Source organism: Dermacentor albipictus, chromosome 3 (assembly GCF_038994185.2).
Source record: "Dermacentor albipictus isolate Rhodes 1998 colony chromosome 3, USDA_Dalb.pri_finalv2, whole genome shotgun sequence".
Lineage (NCBI taxonomy): Eukaryota > Metazoa > Arthropoda > Arachnida > Ixodida > Ixodidae > Dermacentor > Dermacentor albipictus.
In genome coordinates this window covers 50,216,963-50,240,563 of record NC_091823.1, presented here as the reverse complement: position 1 = coordinate 50,240,563, position 23,601 = coordinate 50,216,963, and the positions used below count along the sequence as shown (strand labels likewise).

Sequence of the window (23,601 nt, the reverse complement as noted above, 5' to 3'; positions counted from 1 at the left end):
GCTGGCGTAGCATGAGGGATCACGCAGCGTGCTCCTCATAGGTTTTCCTGTCAGCGCTCACTGAAAACGCCATGCACAAGCTCTCCCGGACATTTCTGTAAGTACTTTCGAAATGAGAGAAGTTTTTTAGTGCCTAAATAATAATCTTGGGCAAACTGAAAGCATAGAATCATTTAGACGCCATCTCTTTGCCGAATACGTACAATGAATGCCACTGCGCGCGGTCGCCGCGATGGAGTCTCCCGAACCGGCTTCTTGCGTGAAAGGTAGGTAAACACTGAGGGCGAACTATGTTCTTATAGGGTTTTGTATAACTAAATGGAGCGCAATAGAATGAAGCCTCAATGCAGCGATGGCACAGATTCGCAACAACCGACTGCGCGTCTGCATGCTTGTCCGTGCACTGTTTCGCTTTCAACGCGTGCGCGTTTTCGCACCGTGCCACGAGTTTTAGGCCGCAGAATATGAGCATTTGACAGTATACAAGCAACCATTGTTGCGTGGGCGCTATCAGAGCTGTTCAAAAATAATTTCATTGAAGAGATTTCGATACCTACGGAGACTGTAATGTGCCGTCGCGACAATTCAATCTTTTTTTTTCTAAATTTTTGGACGTTTCAATATATTTCTCGAGTTGCCTTGCACTGTATGTTTATCGGTGTTCTCAGCGTGCGATTTCCCACTGCTTCTCTCTTTTTGGAATCCAGTGCATTAATTCATAAATCAAACATGACCATATGCCATGCTTTTTTTATGTGCTTCTTATCGCTCCCTTTCCACTCCAATGAACTTGCCAGTATCTATAGCATCGACAAGTTCATAGACCAAACCATCATGATATTATTCGGGCAGCGGACTTGGGCGAGCGTCTCAGTGCGCGTTTTCCGAACATCGCAGACATGGCGCCGTAGCAGAAATCTTCATAGTGTCTGTGCTTGCTGCATATCCGAGTTGTAGCCGATGACTGTTTTCCGGTTTTATGTTTCGCGAGCCAAGCTCCACGCAGCTTCTCGTCCTGCGGCTACGTGTGAATAAGGCTAACACCGGGCTCCGTTGCGTACGTCCGGCACTGCGGCACCGAGCAGTAGCCTACCATGTTGCGCGCCTTCAAAGGCAGCCACTGTATGTTGTAGTGCTTTCAAGCGTTGTAAAGGAGACACTCGAAGCGGGAAAATCTCGCCACTAAATGAGGACCCCAGTGTATGAGGGAATTTAAACTATCGTTTTCAGCTCGCTTCGGTGCTCCCGAAGCAGCCAATGCGGCCACTATGTCCACGTGATCCCTAATAGCACATCGCGCCGATGGTGGCGCCAGCTTTTCCAGTGGTGAAGCTCGAGGCCAATAGTAGACAAATTCTACGCAGAGTTTCACTATGCTGCCGCAAAGCATACCATTAGTATAGTTGTCCTTAGCTGGCTGAAAAACTAAGTGCATTGTGTGTGTAATATGGAAGACCTGCTTTCCCTTTAAAGGGACACTAAAGAGAAATCATTTTCTGTATCAGTAAATCACCCTTCCACAATACCAAAGCACCATTCTTACTGTGAGAAGATGCTTGGTAAGCCAGAAAAAATCTAAAAGCGCAAAAGACAGGTGGCGACGTTGCCTTGAAGTTCCCATACCAGCTCACCATGATATCAGATTTTGGCAACATCTACTAAGGCCCATTCTTTAGCCGTAAGGATAGACTACATTGTGCTCTAAAGCAGCCGAAAACTGAATATGGCAAGTTTTGTGAATTTGCTGAGCTGGCACGGCACAAATACTTGAAAATACTTTGAAATCTGCAATGTTGCCCTAATGTACCGGTGTGGGGGTTTTGGTGTGGAATTCCAAAAATTATACCTTGAGCTTCATTTTCTCATGTAATAATCGACAAATTGTAAAATAATGACAACAGGGTTTTCAAAAAGTATTTTATCAAGTGTTCCTTGAAGATCAAACAGAGGGAAGTGATAACAAAAGTATTCTGCAATAGGAATTGGGTTGAGCAGGCACCTTCCATTTCCCCCTAAAGTGCAATGGAAAAATCCACAATAGCACCGTCCTCAGCATTCCCCTCGAGGCTCAATGTTCCCTTGTACCAAAGTACAACAAGAAAGCACTGAGGTCTAATTTTGTCATGGCATCGACAGGGCCACTTGCGCATGCAATCTGAACATGATGAAATCAGTCTGTTGTGTCCATATGCACTGCATAAGGACACAATACTTTGCCAACATATCATTTTGTGTATGACCAAACAAAACCACATGTGCAGGAACTCCATCCACTGCTACTAATTAAGTGTAAATGATTTATTAATCACTTGCTGAGGGTATTTTTAAAGGGCCCCTCACCAGGTTTGGTCATACTTCATGCACTGATGATAGTGTCTGCAAAATATTACATTACTGTGCGCCTACGAAAATGGCTGAAATTTAAAATGACATGCCATGGTCCCTCCCTATCAAGGAAGCGCCACTCCCAGCCAGAGAGTAGAGATAACACGCACAAATTCCGTGACGTAAATCGCAGTCCTACCAACGTTGCTTGCCATGTCGAGTTTCTTCAGCGAACCGTCTATGGATGGTAGGATGCTATGAGCATCCTCTTTGAAACGAGACGATGGCTTGCGCCACCAAGTTCTTTTTCTTATTTTGCCGAATGTCTCGCCTGTGTCCTTTTCTCTCTCTTTTTTTACAGACCGAAAATTTCCATCCTCAAACTTTCCAAGCCATAATTGGGTACTTTGCTTTGGCACGCCTCTGTTCGCGGTCTCCTTACTTTTCTGCCACCAAACCTCTAACTGCACTTTACTAGTCTCTGATGCAAACATATTTAATTACCCTGCTAAGCATGAACCCAAAGGCTTCAAGGAGGCCAGTGGAGCCTAAATCGGCAGCCAGGTAGATATCTTCACATTCTAATGAAATGTGTTCTATCATTTCTCTAGCTTTGCTGCACCAAACAAAAGCTTCTTCCTTGGTGTACCTCACTTTATGACTACGTGTTCTAAGGCATCCTGATCTCGCTTTGAAAAGTAAAGTGCTGCCCATTTAGTTATTATACTATGTTTCTCTCCTGAATTTGTTTTTACCTATTACGTAGTTACTCATACTTGGTTTCTTTTTCATTGCCGCCACCTAGGAGATTGCCTCAGCCTCACTGACTTCGCATTTAACATTCTTTGTTGCCATGTTGCTTACTATATCAGCCGCATACTTGCAGGTAAGCTTCCTAGTTCTCTGACTCCACTGCGAGTCAATATTTTTCTTGTACAAATACTTCAACACCCTTGCAACCCATTTACTTTCTTTCATATTCCTCATTCATTCTTCAAAATCAATTTTACTGTGACCTTCCCTCACTGCAAAGTTTGTCCAGCTCGTATCGCCCTGTACAGCTTCATTTGTAGTTTTTTAGTGAGTGCCCAATGCGAGGCGTCTCACTGACCTTTGGTTGTCATCGAGTCATTATTGTACCTCTGACTTCAAGCAAACAACAGCATTTCTAAATTTGAGTCCTGGAACCTTTGCACCTTTCCACGTATGCTGAAGTACCTTGTGGCCTAACTTTATAATGGAGCACTGTGTGCATAGTCTTTGCAAAATCAAGCCAAACAAACCTTTCGCTCGTGATAATTAGGTTTACAAGAGTTAAACCACACCCATTTTTTTTAAACGTGGCTCTGACGAGAGTAGATCGAGCCAGAATCTGGACGGTACAACTTAACCTGACCATGTTTCGTATGTTTTGACGAGCCTAAAGTATCACGGCAGCGTCGCCGCCGCCCTCTGGCCGGATCCGCGGCGTCTCGCCATCATATTGGGTGAAATTGCTACTGAATTCGGTGACTTTATCTAGTTCGGCTTCAGCGATAAAATGACTGTGCGTGTAAATTCACAAATAGAAAAAAAAATATGCGTCGCTCATTGAAGGGCATCTTTGCTACAATCCTAAAAACAGCGACGCTCTTCCCAAGGAGATTAAAAAAATAAGAAAAAAAAGCTGGAGTGACAGCCCCCGTAGTTTCTTACCAGCACAGGTTAAACCAGAGTTTCCCTATACTTCTACTCTGAAAGAAAGCCGCGGCAGCTGAAACTTCTCACAGCTCACGTCTTTTTGGTCAGTTATTGCAAATGCTAGGGGTACCTGAAAATTGTACTCGGAAGTTATTGCCCAAAATGTGACGTTTGGATGCGTACTGATATCATGGTGTGCCATAAAATTTGAATAAAGAAACAGAAACGTTTGGGCTTCCTTATGAAACCAATGACAGAAAGCAAGACGTCCATCGATATCTGTACGGCTAAATTAAGCATCTTAAATAGCATGGAGAAGAAAGTGCTTTGTATATTCCCCGCTATTTGCCTATGGTAAGACGGCGGCGGTTCGGCTTCACGTTTGAGACAGCATCTCCACTCCAGCAATATATATATATATATATATATATATATATATATATATATATATATATATATATATATATATATATATATTGTACCGCTCTTCCATGATGGCGTCTTTTCGCCATGTTGGAATAAGTTGGCGCCATAGGTAACGCAGCTATGCAGGGTCGTGTAGTGGCACCTGCAGCGTCACATCGCCTAACTGACTCGACAGTTCTTGCACTTACCTTGGCGAACGGGCTGAATCGAAGTAACTGTGCAGGGTTATATGTAGACATTGTTATGATTGAGGGTTCAATCCCATCGCTCGAGATATGTTGTCAAGATTGGAGTCGGGCTTGAATTAGAAGGTAGCTGGCCCATGCCGTCGTCCAACTTATCCACTCTGAGGGTTGATGAAGGGAAGGACTGCTTCTCATCGAGAACGAGGAATATGGGTTTATTTACAGTATTTATATCAGTCCAACATGACTGTTTGAGAAAGTACATCAGTCTAACATGACTGCTTGAGAGAGTGTGTCCCGAGCAGCCGCACAACAGCGGTTTTTAAACACTCGGTCCTCTCCCGATACCCAGGTGACGGAAACGGCCGTCTAAGCACCGTAGGGGAGAACGAGGCACCGTAGGGACATTTGTTCCCCGAACTGCAGCGCGCCCGCCAGCCGCCCATTGTCTGGCGTCTTGGTTGGCGCGTGGGAAGGGGTGTCAGTAGAAGTTCTCGCGGCTCAGTAACAATAGTTGGTCCGCCGAGCCCGTTTAGTTACAATGGCGACTTCGTCAAACTCGGCGGCAACGGCGGAGAGTCGAGGACGCACGTATTGTTGTTCACACACAGTCGACTTAGTCACGCCGTGGCTAGAGGTGTGCGGCGACGATCCCGGAATGTTGCCGCTATAGCTGTAGAGACTATAGCCGTCTGGCCTCCTATAGGCACACAAGCTTGATAATTTGATAGAATGATCACAGCTGTGCTTCCTATTTTACGATCGGAGAGTGAAAGGGGAAGGAATAAGTGCACCGAAGGACGACATGTGGTGGTACGGGTATATTATTGACTAGGATTTGTTTGCGTCCACATGAGCCTGACCGACAAATTTCAGTATTTTATTCGTCGCGTTTATGTGCGTGAAGCCTAGATGTCGCGGTCATAATTTACGGTTTATTGCGATTATGAAATGAAGTACAGCGAAAGCATCGAGCACGCGCGTTTATACTGTGCAGTAAAACGAGAACACCTATTCCGGGATTAGCGAGGCTCGCAAGGAACGCCTTTGCGGGGTAGTTTAGACGTTGCGTCACGCCCGGCGTCGCAGCGTCCGGTTTCACACAGCGCAATATAATGTTGGACGAAGTGTTCTCCGAGAGGTTACAGAAGTTGTGCTACAGATTGATGCGAAGCCCAGATGGTGCGTGCAAGAGAATGGCATATGCTTGCATGTCGCAAGGGCGTTACATATAGACTCGCCGTGCCCGCACCGTGCTATAATAAACACCCACTGTATAACCACCACGCACACAGTTCCACTTGGTGCGCATACGCACCGGCCGATCGAGTCAAAGGCGATTGACGTGCGCGGTCAACGCGTGCGTGCGGTTGTTTGAAATCGAACGTAGGAATTCCTGCGCGTCAGTCGGTGTAGAGGGGCGGCTCGGTTGTCGATTCCTCCATCAGTTCCTTGACGGACGCGATCACGTCCGAATTAACAAGCCTCGCAGAAACCGCGTGTAGCGACTTGTCAACGACCGCGTCCTCGTCGCCCAAAAACTCCCGGTACGATGTGCCCCAGAAGTTGCTCCTCTCGACGCCGCAGCAGGACCTGTAGTGGTGCATGACCATGACGGACTCGGAGATGGCAACTTCTCTCGCACCTTTCGCGTGCTCCCAGACAAAGTGCACTCCGCCTGCGACCACTGCTATCGCTCTGGCGGCGTACTTTGAGCGCTCGCGATGCTTCCAGACGTTGGCTTCGCGGAAGAACAGGATACGAGTGAGCATTGGCGGCTTCTGGTGGAGGTAAGCCGCATTGTATGGATACTCGTAGCAGAAAAACTGGTTCTTAACCAAAACACTACCCAAGGAGCTCTTGCCGACCGAGGTCTCGATTTCCAGTAGCGCGTCGGTCAGCCTGTTCCTCGTCTTGGAGACCAGAAACTCGTCGAAGTCAACGTTAAGGACGTACTCCGACGTCAGTCTGGAGCGGTAAAGACAGTCCTGGAGAGCCGCCATTTGACCGTACTCCAATACGGAATAGTTGTCCAACGGCAGGTTCCACCGGTGAAGTCGGATGTCTACCTTGCCGCGGTCTCGCAGGTGCGACAACAGGACTTCCACTTCCCGCGGCACCTTGCACAGGTAGATGTTAAAATGCGCGACGCCCATAGACACGTAATAGGCTACAAACTCGGTGATCGAAGCAAGCGCGCTGTAAAGACCCACTATCGGACGAACGCAGACGGAGCAGAACCTCAGGGCACGCTGGCGGCGGTTGTGCACTTTGAACCACTGGGGCGTTGTCATGTTCCAGTTGGTGCCGAGGGCGACCCTCATGTTCGGCTGGTTCCTCACTTCGGAAGGGAATTTCACTGGGCACAGAAAGAACGCCGCCGCGTACGGAAGATCGTGGTGTTCGGGCAGGACCTTCAGGCTCGCCTCGGACACGAAAACGGCCGACCCGACGCTCAGCCAACACTGTACTGCCACCGTATGCTGGGCGGCGTCTCTCGGCACCACGCCGACGAGTCGCACCTGGCAGTTGTGCGGCTCCGTGTCGTCCATGTAAGCCGAGTAGACGTACGTGCGCGGAAAAACTCGGACCCACGAGTCGTCGTCCTCGTACACCGTCTCCTGGCCGGAGTCATTTTCGCGGAGCTTTCCGGCGAGCCGAGCGTCGAACGCTCGGATGGTGGCTGTGATGTTTCCGTGGTTTCGGTTTTGGCACGTGTACGGCGACTTGTTGGCTGCGATAAACGGAGAGGTACGTAAATTGCGCAGGTTCGCAATTAGAGAAACTTTAGCACTGCGGAGGCGCTATAAGCTCGGACCGGAATGCACATTCCCGTCCCTTCTCTCGTTATTTTTATCTTCTCTATGACTGCGGGGGAGTGCAGGTGCCCACCGAAATGTGAGGAAGTTGCGATTCCCGCGGCCTTTTTCTTTCTTTCTTTATACCCTAATGAATGTATAATAAACTATACTACTACTACTATCCGGGCACGACAGCTATTGTGGTGAAGCTCTGACGCTGAGATGGACCATGACATACTATAGTCGCTCGTATGTTGCACATCTCCTCCATTTGAAAAATGTGCTCGAATTTCCCGACGATTATACCGACAACCAGATAAGGAACATAGACATTGCAATAATTCTGGGCGCGTTGACTGAACATAGTACGTCACAAGGTGCTGCTCCCGTCCATGCCTTCATTACGTCTGTGCTGTGCTAAATAAACATCGCCAAGCACTGTTAGGCATGTTTCATATTGGTAAACTTGTGTGGCTATATTAACGCATATTGCATAGGCAAAGGGACCGGACGGATACACTGAAACTTCAGATTTCTGCCTCATCGTTGTTTTGAATAATTTACAACTTTTGAAAATTTGTTTTTCAAGAAATCGCCTTTTGTTTATTGCACCAAAACCGACAGTAGCTCCGTCAGTGCATGTTCAGCAAATCGCCGACAAAGTCTTAAATCGCTAGAGCAAGTTGGCGAATCATCACCAGCACCATAAGCATATTTGGGTCCATTGAAACCGAACGAGGATATCTCCCAGCGATGACCAGTTACCTCAGTTACCTGTTCTTTGTCAGCCGTCACCATGCTACTACTGGAAATTTTCTGATTTCATCGTTTCATGCAAGTAATGCTCTGCCACTCATGTATATATATATATATATATATATATATATATATATATATATATATATATATATATATATATATATATATATATATATATATATATAATCCTCATTGTCATCCATTTGTGTTACTGTATAGTAGGTCATTGGTAACCTGTTCTAAAAACTATCTAAAGCGAAGTTTTATTACAATGATTGATGGTATTTCCCTTATCTACTGGCGTAAACATGTTAGCAATGAATGATAACCTTCAGTAAAATGCGGTTTGTGCGTGTTGTTTGTTCTACTGTAGTTCCCAGGAAATAAAGTTGAACTATTCTAACAACACCAAAATGCAGTTGTAGGTCCGGTTAGATAGCGAGTTATTCTTGTTTCTTATTTTTATATTGAACTAATTTTTTAAAATTATAATTTCAATGAAGCCAGCTAAAGCGTCACTGCGTGGTGTGGTCATTATCTCCGATTGTTTATTATTTACCCTTTCTTTCTGCGAAAGTTGTCTTGAAGGGGTGTCGGATCACCTCAGATTTGCACGTATACGAAATTCATAAGCGACGCATGCACAAATATGCAGAGCTCCCACAAAAAGTGCCGCGCTGCTTAAGACAGAAAAATACATGCCTAATAATGTAGGAAAAAGCCCCCAAGTTCAGCACCGTTCTTCAGTTTCCAATTGTTAATGCATATCTACGCAATCGTTGTCGTTCACTATATTCTCCTAGCTAACCACTCCTTGTTAAGCCATACCCTCCCCAGTAATCTTAAGGTCACTAACAATAAAAGGCGGGTTATAGCCTGATTTTACCTTTCTACATTGCCAGGGTTTGTATGACTTTCGCCCGAGCCCCCATGTATACAGGGTGATCATGTTTAAGTTTCATGGCATTTTTAAACATCGCCTGTAGCAAATAGCATACTTCTTGTCCTTGAGCTGGATTACTCAAAGAGGCGGGCATTACTAGAGCGAGGAATCGAAACACATATTTAACTAATTAACAAAGAATTCACTAACTTCTTAACTAATTACGACACATACTGCAACCTACGAATCGTAGCCAGTAGGCTTGCAAGACATATCCACTTGAAATGAATTTCCAGGATGGTGCCAGTTGCGGGATATTATTTCCCAAAGTGTGGGAAGAAATAGATGGGCGTTTTCAGTTACTTTTGTGCTTCGACGCATAAAAGAGCGTTTTGTATAAAAGAAATTAAGTGGTACAACAGTGCATTTTTACGGCGAGTTTGATGGCGCATATCTCCAAATTGGCGTCATTCTGGAAATTTAGTCTAAGTGGATACGCCTTGCAAGCTCGCTAGCTACAACTCGTAAATTGCAATATGTGCCGTAAAAGTAATTAATTCAGAAGATAATTAGTGCTATTTTGTTAATTAGTTGAATACGTGCTTCGATTTTCCGTGGAAGTAACGTTGGCCTCTCTGGAAATTCCAACTCATGGACTAGAATTATGTTATCCGAACAGGCTACTTTTTAAAAAATCCGTAAAAGTTAAAAAATGATCACCCTGTATATAGTGTATTTTTCTACCGAAGTACCCGCCGTGGTTGCTCAGTGGCTATGGTGTTAGGCTGCTGAGCACGAGGTCGCGGGATCGAATCCCGGCCACGGCGGCCGCATTTCGATGGGGGCGAAATGCGAAAACACCCGTGTACTTAGATTTATGTGCACGTTAAAGAACCCGAGGTGGTCAAAATTTCCGGAGTCCCCCACTACGGCGTGCCTCATAATCAGAAAGTGGTTTTGGCACGTAAAACCCCATATATTATTATTATTATTTTTCTACCGAAGTCTGTCCATCTCTACGATTATAGCAAATATAAAATATGAGGAATGCAGCGTTCCTTTCGATGCTACTTTGTTGTAACCAGGTTTGTCCCTATGTTATACCTGGGTTGTTAATGCAATAGGGGCCATTCAATAGAGCGTTGCATCCGGGCTTGCGTGTGCACACGACGCAACCAGCACACCAAGCAGCCCGAAAATCTCTTTGCAATCTATTATATGCAGCACTATTTTCTCTGTCACTGCTAATTAAGTGAGGCAATGCGAATAGTCGCCTACACTTTCTACAGAGTTTAATGACGTCCAAACAGGTTCCTTACTGCAACCATCACGTCACGGCTCAGTAAAATTGTTGATAAATTTTAAGACGCCGGTTGCATGTGTTTAACGACCACGCTACGTCAAACCTTGTTATGCTTGTTTTTTTACTAGTACGGTAATGTCGCGCCCACTGGGAAAAAAAATGGCGGCCATCGTGCATCACATTAATGAAAAGGGCCTCAAAAATTTCAGGAAGACAACGTAATCATGAATAAACACGTGTAAACACCGGAAGAGAGCAGGTAAAGTTCTTGAAAACAGAAAACCGAGTACACTTAACCGTATATATATATATATATATATATATATATATATATATATATATATATATATATATATATATATATATATATATATATATATATATATATATATATATATATATATAAGCAAATCGTTTCGCAATCCTTTCTCTCTCGCTGCAGACAAACTTGAGAGTAAGAACAGATAGAAAAGGAATAAACACAACAAAACTGCCTTCAATCCCAGAAAAGCACACGTGATTGACAAATAGTGAACGCAAACAATATACGGACAAACCGTTTAAATGCTGTTCCCAGCTCACCTTCTAGTACGTATATAGTGTACTTCGAACACTGTCCCACTATTTGTGTATGCAACTTGTGTTGCGCGGAGTCCGACTTACCTTTGCGCCCGAGCAAATGAAGAAGGAAGTACGCTGCCGGCGCAAGAGACAGGGCCGCTGCCAGTAGTGCGAGCCTTTTGATGGCTCGGTTGGCGCATCTTGCTTTCCTGCAACGAAGTGCTTTGACATAAAGAGTTAACCGTTTCTTGCTTGTTATACGGTCTCGGGCTCAATTTTCTCGGAATACCGTATAAACGCTGATTTAAGCAGCTTTCTTTTGCTCTTTTTTCATATCGCGCATTCTTAACCAGCAATAGGCAGAGGGTTTAAATTCGGTGATTGACTCTTATTTCCGTGCTCGTTCTTTTTTTAAGAGATACAATCATCCAAGGCCAGTTAGCACTGAGAATAGTTGGCTGCTTAAGTTCGCGTCAATGCGGCAAACATAAAGTGAAGCGACGCTGAAATGTGCCTCGTTGAACGAACAGCTGCACGATCTGTGCGCTTGCTGTTGTACTGTCAAGGCTCTGCCGGAACAGTGAAATATCACTTGCACACAGACACGCGCGCGCACACGCGTGTACACAGACACACATTAAGTTAATCAACTTTACCAGTCCTAAATTTTAGGGAGAACTCTCGTGCTCAGAAAGTTTAGTGCTCTATGAAACGTTTCATTAAGCACTTCTCAAGTTTCAACTTATTGTTCAATAATTTCCTCCGCTTTATAAAATAAACCTGCGAGCTCTATTGAAAAAAAAAATCGTGGGACTACATGTTTGAGCCGGAACCCAATGCCCTCGATACGTACCGCGTATGAACCAAGAGCGCGTTTAACCTATAGTTCACTACCGCTCATACCGCAACCAATATCTGGAATTTCGCAGCGAACGCCCGAGTCGCTTTCAGCCAGTATGCATGACCTACCAGCGAAGCGAAGAGAATTGGACGAAGCGAAGAGAATTGGACACAGCAATTGCAGAGAACGTTCTCCGACGTCTCCATGGGCGTTGGAACTTCGGCGATGTGCGTATAAGTGGATGTAGTACGTCAACGCGGTTGGTCTCGTAGTCACCAGCGCAGCGTCACCTCGGTAATGATAGCGCGGGTGTCTGTTTTCTGCCCCAGCTGGCGTTTACGCGGGCCAGCGTCCCTCGACGCCGGGCGCTTCGGAGTGCGTTGGCAGCGTCCGGTTACGTTGGCTGGGCCAGTGCGTCGAACCAGCTATCTTTTTTTTTTCTTTTTACCTACACTGGCTACGCGAGTGTTGCTATAGTGTACAGGAAGTCGCCATTCATTTCACTTGGCGCAGAAAATTCTAGCTCCGCCCACCTACACGAAGCTGTTTTTTATAGCCGTGGTGTAGCATGAAAACTGCACTTTCTACACTGCGGTTTCGATGAGTGTAAGCCGCAGACGATAAACAAGCAGGCTGTTGTTGCAAAATGCATGGCGCCATTTTGTCTGTGACTGTCGGCCCTGATGTAGCGACGATTGTGAATAGTCGCTGCAAGGACGTTAGTGAAGTGCTGGTGGGACCATGAGTCACAGAGGAAGATGAGCTAACCTTCCAAGAAGATAAAATTGTCTTACTTACGGATGGTGCGGGCTGATACAGACTCCGCCGCCATATTATACGCATATAGAAGTTGTCTTCGTGCACTGTGCATTCGCGATGTATTTCGCTGCAGTTGTGTAGATTGGCGTTTAGTTTAAGCCGAGGACATGTACGCAGTCAGTAAGTGCGAAGTGAGGCGAAGTACGGAGTCAGGCGCTTTTCGTCTGCTGGTGCAGAAGGCAACGCGCTGTCAGCTTTAATTGGCTACAGCCCAGCGAGCCAGGTGCAGCACACGACGTCATAGCATCTGCCCGGCACTTCACTCGCCTTCACGAGCCTGCACCAAGTGTAGGCAAAAAAAAAAGAAAAAAAAAAAGAGGAGCCCTATTGTAGAGGATTCGATTTCGCCCCCAGCACCGTGAACGTCTGCGCAATGAGCGGTTTATGTTTGCAGCGCCGGCCTCCTCGGCGCGGAAGGCACGTATACAATAAATGATCAGTTTTACCGCCGCTCAGCTGCTCCGGCGGTAGCACTTAAAAGTTTGCTCTCTTCACTGTGCGCGCGTCTGTCTGTAGCGGACACATTGCGCGCTCCTATAGCCTGGTGACCCGCACGTAGCAAGTACACTCGATGGAAGACGAAACGAGCACTATACAGCGTCCAGCAACGACGCCCCGGCTCCTCAGCCCCAGTCAACAGTGACAGCCGACATTCCTGCCCACAGCGCAGCCACGGACGCCATTTCCAATGCCCAGGTGCGGCTACCGCCGTTTTGGCCGGCGTTTTGGCCGAAGAATCCCGCCGTGTGGTTCACACAAGCCCTCTTCGATCTGCGGCACATCACATCGCGACGCGTGATGTACCTGCGCGTAGTCTCAGCACTTTCCTCCTATAGGTGGTTGATGAGTTCGACGACATCATGAGAGCCCCACATCCGGCCGTACCCTACGACATTTTCAAGGCCACAGTGCTCATACGCAAAACCGTGTCCGAGAGAAGCCGCTTGCAGCAACTCCTAAACGCGGAAGAACTTGACGATCGCCGACCGTCACAGCTATTACATCAGATGCGACAGCTACTCGGCGACCGTACCCAAGACTCCGAATTCCACTATTGCGTGAGCTATTTCTGCAGCAGTTGCCTCAGACACTTGTCGTGGTTATGGCAGCTGCGGATGATATGCCTCTTGACAAACTGGCAGAGCTCACGGACCGCGTCAACGACTACTGCGGCGCAAGCTCCGCAGTGTCCTCGACCACTGTCACATCAGACCTCGAGGCCCGGCAATCTCGCCTCGAGGAGAAAACTGGCCGGCTGATGGACGCCATGGCAGCAATGCAGATGTACACGCCTCATCGCTCTCGACTGGTTAGGGGTGGCTCACGCTCGCGTTCCCGCCCAAGACACGTTTCCGACGGCTGCTGCTGGTACCACACCAGGTTCGGCGCCAGCGCTGCCAAATATCTACAGCCTTGTCGCTAGCAGGGAAGATGGAAGCGAGTCACTAATGGCGGCGCGTGACAACCGCTACGCGAAGCCGCCTCTTCTACGTCACAGACAGGATCGCAGGACGTCGCTTTCTAGTGGACACTGGTGCAATGGTGATCGTCATTCCTGCCTCCCGCCTCGACCGACAGCGTTGTCCGAGGACTGCGCCTTTGCAAGCTGTGAATACATTCACAATCGCAACATATGACCAACGCTCGCTCACCATTTACTTGGTCTGCGTCGCACATTTTGGTGGATTCTCATCCTCGCCGACGTGCACTTCGCCACACTATAGGTGCGGACTTTCTTACCCATTTCGGTTTGAACGTGAATATCCGCTCCCGTCAACTTGCGGACTGTACGGCCAGCCTCTCCGTGCAGCCTCTCCGCACCTCTGTCCGCCTCTACGCAAGCACCTCCGCATTCGCCAAAATCAGAATTTGCCTCGATCCTCAGTGAATTTCCTGAACTTACCAAACCTAGCAACCTGGAACTTCCGGTGTGACACACTGTGACGCACCACATCGTCACCACGGGTCCTCCATTGTCGTGCAAGCCACGACGCCTTGCTGGAGACCGCCTCGCCACAGCTCGCAGAGAATTTGACCACATGCTGCAGTTAGGCATCATGCGCCCTTCGTCAAGCAGCTGGTCATCTGCCTTGCGCATGGTGTCGAAGCGTGACCCTTGAGATTGGCGCACTTGTGTAGACTACCGTGCGTTGAATGCTCGCACCGCCTCCGACCGGTGCCCGCTTCCGCACATTCACGACTTTGCTACCACTCTTCATCCCAGCCTTCCTATATATTCCCCCCCCTCCCTCCCTCTCTCTCTCTCTCTCTCTCTCTCTCTCTCTATCGCTACCACTCTTTCTGGAACAACCATATTTATCAAGATTGACTTAGTCAAGGCATATAATCAAATTCCTGTGGAACCAGCGGATATACCGGAGACTGCCATCACGACACCTTTTGGCCTATTCGAATACGTCCGCATGCCTTTCGGGTTACGGAATGCAGGCCAAACTTTTCAACGCTTCATCAGTGAAGCCACATGTGGTCTGTACTTCGTTGTCGCCTATCTTGATGATGCTAGCGCCGACGATGCCAGACGACGATGCCAGCGCCGGTGCTGGGCATCGAGGCACCCTACTTTCATCCTTCGCTGTTGTGCTCGTTCGCTCGGTTATGCCATCACCGCCGCCGACGCTCACCGCAGGAATGGGCCATTAAGACCTGCGCTCTAAAATAATTTCTTCTCGGATTCTACGCCTTTTATATATAGCCCTCCTCTATTGATCACAATTTTTCTGACCGCTCGCACTTCGCCTGTCTGCCACAAGGTGGATCTTCTGTCACGTGACGTCTCAAAACCGTGGAGACTCATCACGTCGAAGTGGCATGTACTCAGTGCAGATGCATTAACACGCCGAACAAAACTCATGTTTTCCTTTTTTTCCTTTTCTTCTACTTTCCTTTATTTATTTTATTTCCAGAGTAGCCGGAGGCTGCGCGCTCCGAAAGGAATAGAAGATGGCTACCCGCCGATCGCTCTGGTACTGCAGCTACTTGGAGCTACACCGGGGTGTGGATTTCTATGCATTATATATATATAAGAGTTGGCAGAGCGATGCCTGGCAATATAACATTGTCGAGCCCTTTCGGGAGGTATACGACATCGCTCTGCCAACTCTTCGCTGATCGAGCGGCATTTTATAGGCCCACGCGTTCCTGCGGCGAGCGGCGGCGGCGGCGGCGTAACTATAGCGAACGAGCACAGCGAACGATTAAAGCCAACGCGGAGTGTAGTGGGGGATGGAAGACGTGAGGAGGAAAGCGAAGAGGAGGGTGCAGAAGAACCAGGAAGCGGAAAGCGGAGGAAGGTATGACGAAAGCATTAGAAGCATAGCGCGGTGACGATGACTACGAGATGGCGCCGGAGTAGCGCGCGTCGTCTGAGAAGTCTGTTTGTGGCCGCTGCTGTGAACGCGCCCACGCGTCACCCACGCACTGGCTCTCGCGATCTCCAGATTAGCGAGGCAGTCGCGCCACACTTCGGTCCGTTTGCAACGTGACACATGAGACAGATTGTCGGCGCCAGCCAATACATCGCGAAATGAAAACACGTATACGGGGCTGCACTCAAATTTCGCATTAGGGAGTATCGCAATCGTCGGTGAACTTTTTTTTAAACCTTGCGTTGCACGCCACCGTGATTTCCGATCCGCACCACCTCAAGCAAAGCATAGGGAAACGGACCAATAAGCCGGCACCTCCCTCCTCATCTGGTAATCTGCTTTCACTATGCTAGTACAGTGTACTCTAATTCTAGTACGCTGTAACGCTAGCTGGACCCACCGAAATTCTCTCTACTTCTGCGTCTCCTCGCTTCTTGTCAGCCAATTAGTTAAGGAAAACCTGTCAAGGTAGACAATGCCATTTGCTTTCAAAACAAACAAAGGGACCTCCCGAAGCATTACGAGAAGCGTTTGGGTGGGCGGTTCAAACAATGGTGCAGGTCACCGCCCGAAGCTTGCGTCGGCGATTACGTATACTTCGTTAGGAGATTTGAATAAAATCAGAATGAAATAGTATTACGTTATATGGTTCCTTTGCTACCTGGTCAAATCGTTCTCTTTCCTCCTTACCAGTGCAGAGTAGCAGGCCAGATAGCAAGCACAGGCCGCTAGCTCTTTGCATTTCTCTTTTCTTGGGGGCGCCCTGCCCCTTCCGGGTCGATAGAATGTAGCACGCGTTGGCTTGCAAGTGACAGAAAAATATACCACACCCTTAGATGTGCAGGCAATCGGACATCAAGCAGTCCAACTACATTAATTTGCCCAAGTATACGAAGACGGCCGCTGAGTATACGTCGCCCTTACCTCGAACGCCGCCGCAGCTCATCGGGTTGGCGAGCGTCTGATCTCCCCGGCTTCCAGGGGTTACTGGAAATCCTTGCATGGCCATGGGAAACATGACACAATAGCAGCGCATTTCTTGTGTAGACGGCGGACGTTGCCAGAGCGACGCGCTCCCGTAGATGACGCGGCAAAAAGAAAAAAATCCCCTTGTGCGAGCTGACTTCTCGTGCCTCGGTGCAATGATGTGCCGACGAGAAGGGAGGACAATGTGCCCAAGGGTTTGGATCAATGGTCCGGATCACGCTTACTGTGCTACAACCGTCCGCGAACACTACCAGTGCTCCGTTGCTTTCCCCTTCCTTCACGTGGCCGGGACACGCAAAACCGTACAATGGAAGCCTTCCCTTTGTGGCCGAATGTTCCTCGGTAGCCAGTCCGCCTTATCGTGTCCCCAAATATACCACCATCGCGTACTCTCACGTATGGTATACTGTCGGACAAGCTCAGAGCCTGAGGCGTAAGCTAGATGTTTCAGCGCAGAAGAAACGTACTTTCCAGTCGCACAATGGACTATCGGAAGATGCAGACATTAGGGAGCCTTAATGCGCACATATGCTCCATATAGGCTCCATAGTATAGACGAGTTGGTGGCACTGGTGGCGCGATCTTGCAAGACGTCCTCTGTTCAGCTTAAGTGCTCACAGCTTTTATTTCCTTCCTTAAAGAGGTCCCAAAGTTACTCTTTCAAATATATGCTATCAATCTCATTTCCTATAACTGACCACATTTAATTCATTTGTGACTTTACTGACTTACTAGCAAAATAATTATCATAAACAAAGTATTTCGTATATACCTTCTCTATCGAAGAGAATATTCGTGCATCAAAACTATTTGAGTGCGTTATGGTCAATCACTGCTTCACAAGACATCGTTTCGCGGTATGCCTTCCTGTATTCCGGTACGACTGTGCGCCGCATGCGCTAAAATGTTGCTTGTTCTTCCTGTCCTCTACTTTCCTGCCCGGTGCCCGCTCCTCCAGTGTATACGGTAGCAAACCAGGTGCAAATTGGTTAACTTCCCTGCCTATCCCGTTTTTCTTTTCACTCTCTCGCTGTCTCCATTCTATCAGCTTCAAATTTCGCACGTGCATGGACACTCATTTCGAAGACTCCGTAATGAAGACGCTTCGGTTTCTCGGTCTCGTCTGTCATAGGCGTATCTAACAGGTGGGGGGCGGGGTGCACTTTTGAAAGCGAGCCCTTTCGGCTGCACGCTGGAAAGTCCAACTACAGCTGAAGCTAAATTTTATTTCTTAATAGAGTGGCCACATAAGTAATGCTTTTCTTTACTACGCATATCTACTTGGACAGCGAGGATTGTCCTTTGTGCCTTCTGTGAACGCCCTGTAGCGGAAGGCGCGCGGGATTGGCCGTACGTGCACGCACGCGTTCCGGAGAAGGCCTGACGCTGGGCAGTTCCCGCCCTAACAAATGTCAGCTTGCGCAACTTTCATCATGCCCATTTTTTGGGGAACGCTATTTCCGTATTCGAAAACGCAATCATCTCGCTGCATTTAACTTGTCGGCGAGGGGGAGGTCCGGATAAAGTATTATAATCAGTCGCGCCCAACGACGGGTGTGCCTTACGGCATGAAATCATTGCATTATCAAATGCTGGAACTATAATATCTGTCTGGAGATAGCCTACGTAGCGTTGCAGTCTCAGTATCTTATCACCATCAACAATCTAATCAAACATCTTACAAATATAACTGTCGAATTTCATCATGTAAGCAATGGTTATCGTAGATATGCTCATGAAAATGACCTTGCTCGAACGTGCAGAACCGTTTCAATAACACTGACTTGATTTTTTTCGAAAGGCACGTGTCACTTCCGACTTTGACCATTTCATTTTCGGGCTATTTATAAATAAGTGTTACTTGCTACCGGACAGGAAAAAGAACCGCCGCTATTTCGTATTTCGAAAAAATGAGGGTCACTTTTTGGTGAAGTTTACCGAAAATTCTCACTATGTAGGTTGCTTATGTGATCTGAAAATATAGTTATTGAATAGTCGCTTTCTATGCGTTATACACGGCATTTAGTTGTTTTCTCCCAGCATTCTCGGTAAAATATGCGGGCCACGGTGTTTATATTTATTCGAAGTACGAAGCAGTGTTCTGAGTGACGAGCGATGTATTTTGATTTTGTGTAGGTTCATCACAGCTTTTATAGAAAATTACTCATTGAAGCGTACCTGAGTGTCATATTGCCGCTAATCTTTGTTTCCCAGACTCCTAAAACAACAGCACAAGAGAGAGTTGGCATTCCGTGAAAATAGAGAAAATTTTTAAGTCAATGCGTTGCGAAACTTTCACTTTCCTGCTTTGAATGCAAGGGTTGCGGATAATTACCAAACCCTGTTTTTTCGTGTGTTTTCGTGCATCATACGATATTCGTAGTTTGTTTCTCCACTGTCCTCGGTGAGCTAAACAAGGCTTCTTGTTTATATCTGGGGAAAATTAGGGGCATGGTATGGCCAATGTGTAGGCAATGTTCGAAATGGGTGGGTTAAATGCACATGTTCCAGTAGAATACTTAGGCAAGTGGTCCATAGCGTTATTAGACTGTTTAATGAGCGGTGTAAAAATTGTACAGCCGCGCTGGCATAATTACAATTACAACTGAGGTCAAATTTTGCGAACATAAGGGGAAGAATACGCCAAGGTTATGTGCGATGGTAAATGCATGTTGATCAAATACAGTGTTAATTAAAAAGAATTGTAAGCAGGCGTTTAAAGTACCACGTCGCTGCTATTAGCTAGTTTTCCCAATGTCCCATTAAGCGAACTCTGCGTTTCAGGTATTTTATACTTTGAAGGAATAGGTAGTATTTTAATTGCACTGTGTCGCGTAGTGTTAACGTATCTGGCTTAATTAGAAGCGTTAAGAATAATTATTGAACCCTTATCTGTTTCTTTTTACTTTTCATGCGTGAAATATTAGTTTCACCTAGTGCCCTCAATGAAATAAAGGGGGCAGATTTGTTGTGTTTAGTGACAGTAAGAACAAGTTAATGGGTGAAGTGTAGGTGACGTTCAACACACATGCGTAATTGGAGCTTTCGCAACAAAAACGCATGCGAGAAATCTGGTGTGTTATGAGCGTGCCCAACGAGTGCTGAAGAATTGAGCTCGCGGCCCAGCTGGTAGAACTGTAAAAGCCACCAAGACCAAATTTAGCGAAAATTGGTGGTACGCTATGGAAACTCTGTGCGAAGTATGGTTGAATCAAACATAGCCTTTGTAAAAAAAATATATTCAAATGTTAGAGCGTGTAATATGGCCGCTATCAGCTATGCTTCCCAGTGTCCCGACATATAGCTGTAGTTTACAACAGGTTTATATTTTGTAGAAAGCGGATGGGGGACATGGTAACTGCAATGTGCGAGAAAATTTTTACGTTCCTAGACCAGGTGAAGCGTTGCAAATAATTACTGAGCAGCAGTTTTTCTTTCCATATTTTCAGGCGTCATCACACGCCCCGACTCGGTTTCAACGATGTCTTCGGTGAACTAAACAACATATTTTGTTTATAACTGGCGAACATAAAGGGCGTGTTATGGGCAATATGCAAGTAAACGTCGAAGACAGGAAATTAATTATGGCAAATGAGGAGGGAGGATAACCGATGGTCATTAAGGGTTACGGACTGGATCCCAAGGGAAGGGAAGCGTAGCAGGGGGCGGCAGAAAGTTAGGTGGGCGGATAAGATTAAGAAGTTTGCAGGGACGGCATGGCCACAATTAGTACATGACCGGGGTTGCTGGAGAAGTATGGGAGAGGCCTTTGCCCTGCAGTGGGCGTAACCAGGCTGATGATGACGATGATGATGATGATGATTGCAGTAAGTTACGCATGCAGACGATCAGGATCTTTCTGAATGTGTCTTCACCTGAACCTGCACCCCCATGACGGCTTGCAACGTTCTTGAGGCCGTGTGACAAGCTGTGTGCATAGGGTACAACTACCACACTTTTATTCCTGCTTCTTCCCTGCGACCTTCTGCCTCCTCGAGTTTTTCATCCATATAATGAACTTTTCACAGCTACCCGATACTAAGCTACCCGGGTACCCAGCTTCCTCCATCCTGAGTACCTGATGTGCAAACGCTTCACCCACTGTATGCACATATGAATTCACCAGGCAGCGCGAAGTCTGGAAATACAAATGACGTTTTTTAAGTACTTTGAAATGAACTGCGCTAAAGTTCAACAGGGGCTTGGCAGAGCGGGGTAAGTATTCCCAGCAAACAAGGTCATCTAAAAAAAAAGGAACGTAACCCGTCGTGGTTGCTCAGTGGCTATGGTGTTAGGCTGCTGAGCACGAGGTCGCGGGATCGAATCCCGGCCACGGCGGCCGCATTTGGATGGGGGCGAAATGCGAAAACGCCCGTGTACTTAGACTTAGGTGCACGTTAAAGAACCCCAGGTGGTCGAAATTTCCGGAGTCGCCCACTACGGCGTGCCTCAAAATCAGAAAGTGGTTTTGGCAAGTAAAACCCCATAATTTAATAAAAGAAACGTGGTCTTATGAGGTCTAGGTATTGTAATTTATCCTTTTTGGCTTGCTCCGAGGTGAGCCTCGGACCCTGGCCAAGCTCCTTAAAAAGATCTATTAATTCGTCCATCTTGCTGGCAGAGTCGTCTTTGTCAATTAAAACCAGAAAATCATCAACATATCTGAATGTCATCATGGCTAACCCAGTAAGTCGTCGGTCTAATGCCACATCCACGTGTGCAAAAAAAAAAAAAATGCTTCTCAGGACGGGAGCCACCCTGGATCCGATACCAATACCAGCCCTCTGTATGAAAACCATGTCATTTCATCCATTGATAGTTGACCTCAGGTAACCCGACAAAAGCTCAAGGAAACTGCGCTCATGTTTGGCTGAAGCGCGTTTGATTATGCCAGGCATCTAGCGCAACTAAAAATAGTAATCAAGCTCCAGTTCCCTCAAAATGTCACAGAACGATATATCAAAATTACAGTATTCTATAGTGTAGAGATGTTGCTGTTCGTTTGTACTATTTTCTCCCTGATCATTTGGCGGGCCGCCATTGTGGCCTCATGCCGTGAACGCAGGTTCATATCTCTACAAGACGTTACTGGAGGGGCTGCAATTTAAGAACCACTTGGTCTTACATGTTAAAAATGCAAAAAAGAAAAAAAACTTGGCGGCATATTACTTTCCGCTGCAGTGTACAATAAGTCTTATGTACAAGACATCTTTCTCGCCCTACAGAATAGTTATTCGGCCTGCTCGACGCTTTTATTTTGTCCATCGGAGAGCTTTTATACAGTACACCAGCGTGCGCCCTTCAGTGTGCGTCCGCTGTCAAAGGGCGTAACATTTCAGAAGATTAAACAAACGCGACTAAAGGGAGCATTGATACGCAAGGGGAAAAAAATATTGGGTACAAATGTATATTCCACCACCATAATGCCTCCGATTTTAGTTATTGTGCAGGTATACGTTTTATACCATAGCCTAGAATGCCTGCAGTGGTAGCGGTGGGCTTTCCACCACACTGTACCGTAGTTATAATTCATGCCACAACATCGTTCGCCACAATATTCACCGATGTATGTTCATTGTTTCTGTGGCTTGTCATTAGATTATAATGGCACGTATGCACTCTAATTTGTTGATCAATGAATTTCTGCTATCTGACTTGAGCATGCGCTCGCGCAAAATTAAATCTTTTTGACATTGCGAAACCAAACATCCCGACTGTTATCAATAAAATCTTAAGTCCAACCTGACTCCGTCCCCCGCCGCACACCACATTGTACAGGTTAGCCCCGGCTAAAAACACCATATCGGGATCGCAACACGATACAATAATCAGTATACTTCCAATTCACACAATAGGTACGTCCCTTGAACTACGACTTGACACTCTATTTATAGGTTACAATCTAAAGATTACAACACATTTGGCGTTGAAGTAACCTTCAATATAGCCGATTCGACACATGTAACCTCTAGCCGTGATGGAAATGAACAAAAACACAAAAATCAAGTTGTTCTAGAACGGAGTAACCTTTATGCTTTAGGTTACTTGTAACTTTAAATTAATTTAAACGTTACCGTGCTATACCATGCAGATACCGAAAGGCGCACATAGGCCATTCAATGTCTCTGAAGCAGCTCTCTTCGCCTGGAACAGTTGTGGGTCCTGAACCAAGGCGATCCTGGGCAACGAACACCAAACCAGACATCTGAGATATTAAATGTTTCTCTTTCTCTCCAATGTTATTATTGTTGTAGTTGCACGATAGTAAGAATACTTGCCCCAGGCCTGGAAATTGGTCGGCTTTCGCCTTGCGTGCTTGCTCCTTTTACCATGGCGCTTGCCCACTACCGAAAATTTGCCAAGAACTCGACGGTTAAATGGAGGAGGGGAGAAAAAATAAACTGATTAGAAAACGTATCGTGGATATCGTACAATTTTTGTAACAGACTTAGGTGCAAACAAGTGCACATAGAGTGGTGCTTTTTTTATTATTCCCCCCCCCCCCCGATTTAATCAGACAAACAAAAATTCCGAGTCTCGTATTGAGCGAAGCGGATTGGAAAATGCGATCTTTATCCGAAATTTGAACGAAAGCAAAGCAACGGCGAACGCGAAATGACTCTACCTTTTTTTAATTGTTAGATT

The 23,601-nt window shown here is 46.6% G+C and overlaps 1 protein-coding gene across 1 annotated transcript; it reads right to left on the bottom strand.

Annotated features, from left to right (window-relative positions):
• Positions 1-4,891: 4,891 nt before the first annotated feature.
• Positions 4,892-23,287, bottom strand: LOC135898118 (uncharacterized). The gene is made up of 4 exons (XM_070536596.1): positions 23,235-23,287; positions 23,031-23,134; positions 11,026-11,132; positions 4,892-7,350 (listed from the first exon to the last, which is right to left on the bottom strand). The coding sequence occupies exons 2-4, from the start codon at positions 23,063-23,065 to the stop codon at positions 6,020-6,022; spliced, it is 1,473 nt and encodes a 490-aa protein (XP_070392697.1). The 5' UTR covers positions 23,066-23,134; positions 23,235-23,287; the 3' UTR covers positions 4,892-6,019.
• Between the last annotated feature and the right edge of the window lie 314 nt (positions 23,288-23,601).

Coding starts and splice junctions, on each gene's coding strand:
- LOC135898118 (XM_070536596.1), bottom strand. CDS start 23,065: ATGTGCGCCTTTCGGTATCTGCATGGTATAGCACG. Junction 11,133..23,030: donor TATCTGCATGGTATAGCACG/GTAACGTTTAAA, acceptor ACTTCGTTGCAG/GAAAGCAAGATGCGCCAACC. Junction 7,351..11,025: donor TCATTTGCTCGGGCGCAAAG/GTAAGTCGGACT, acceptor CGTTTATCGCAG/CCAACAAGTCGCCGTACACG.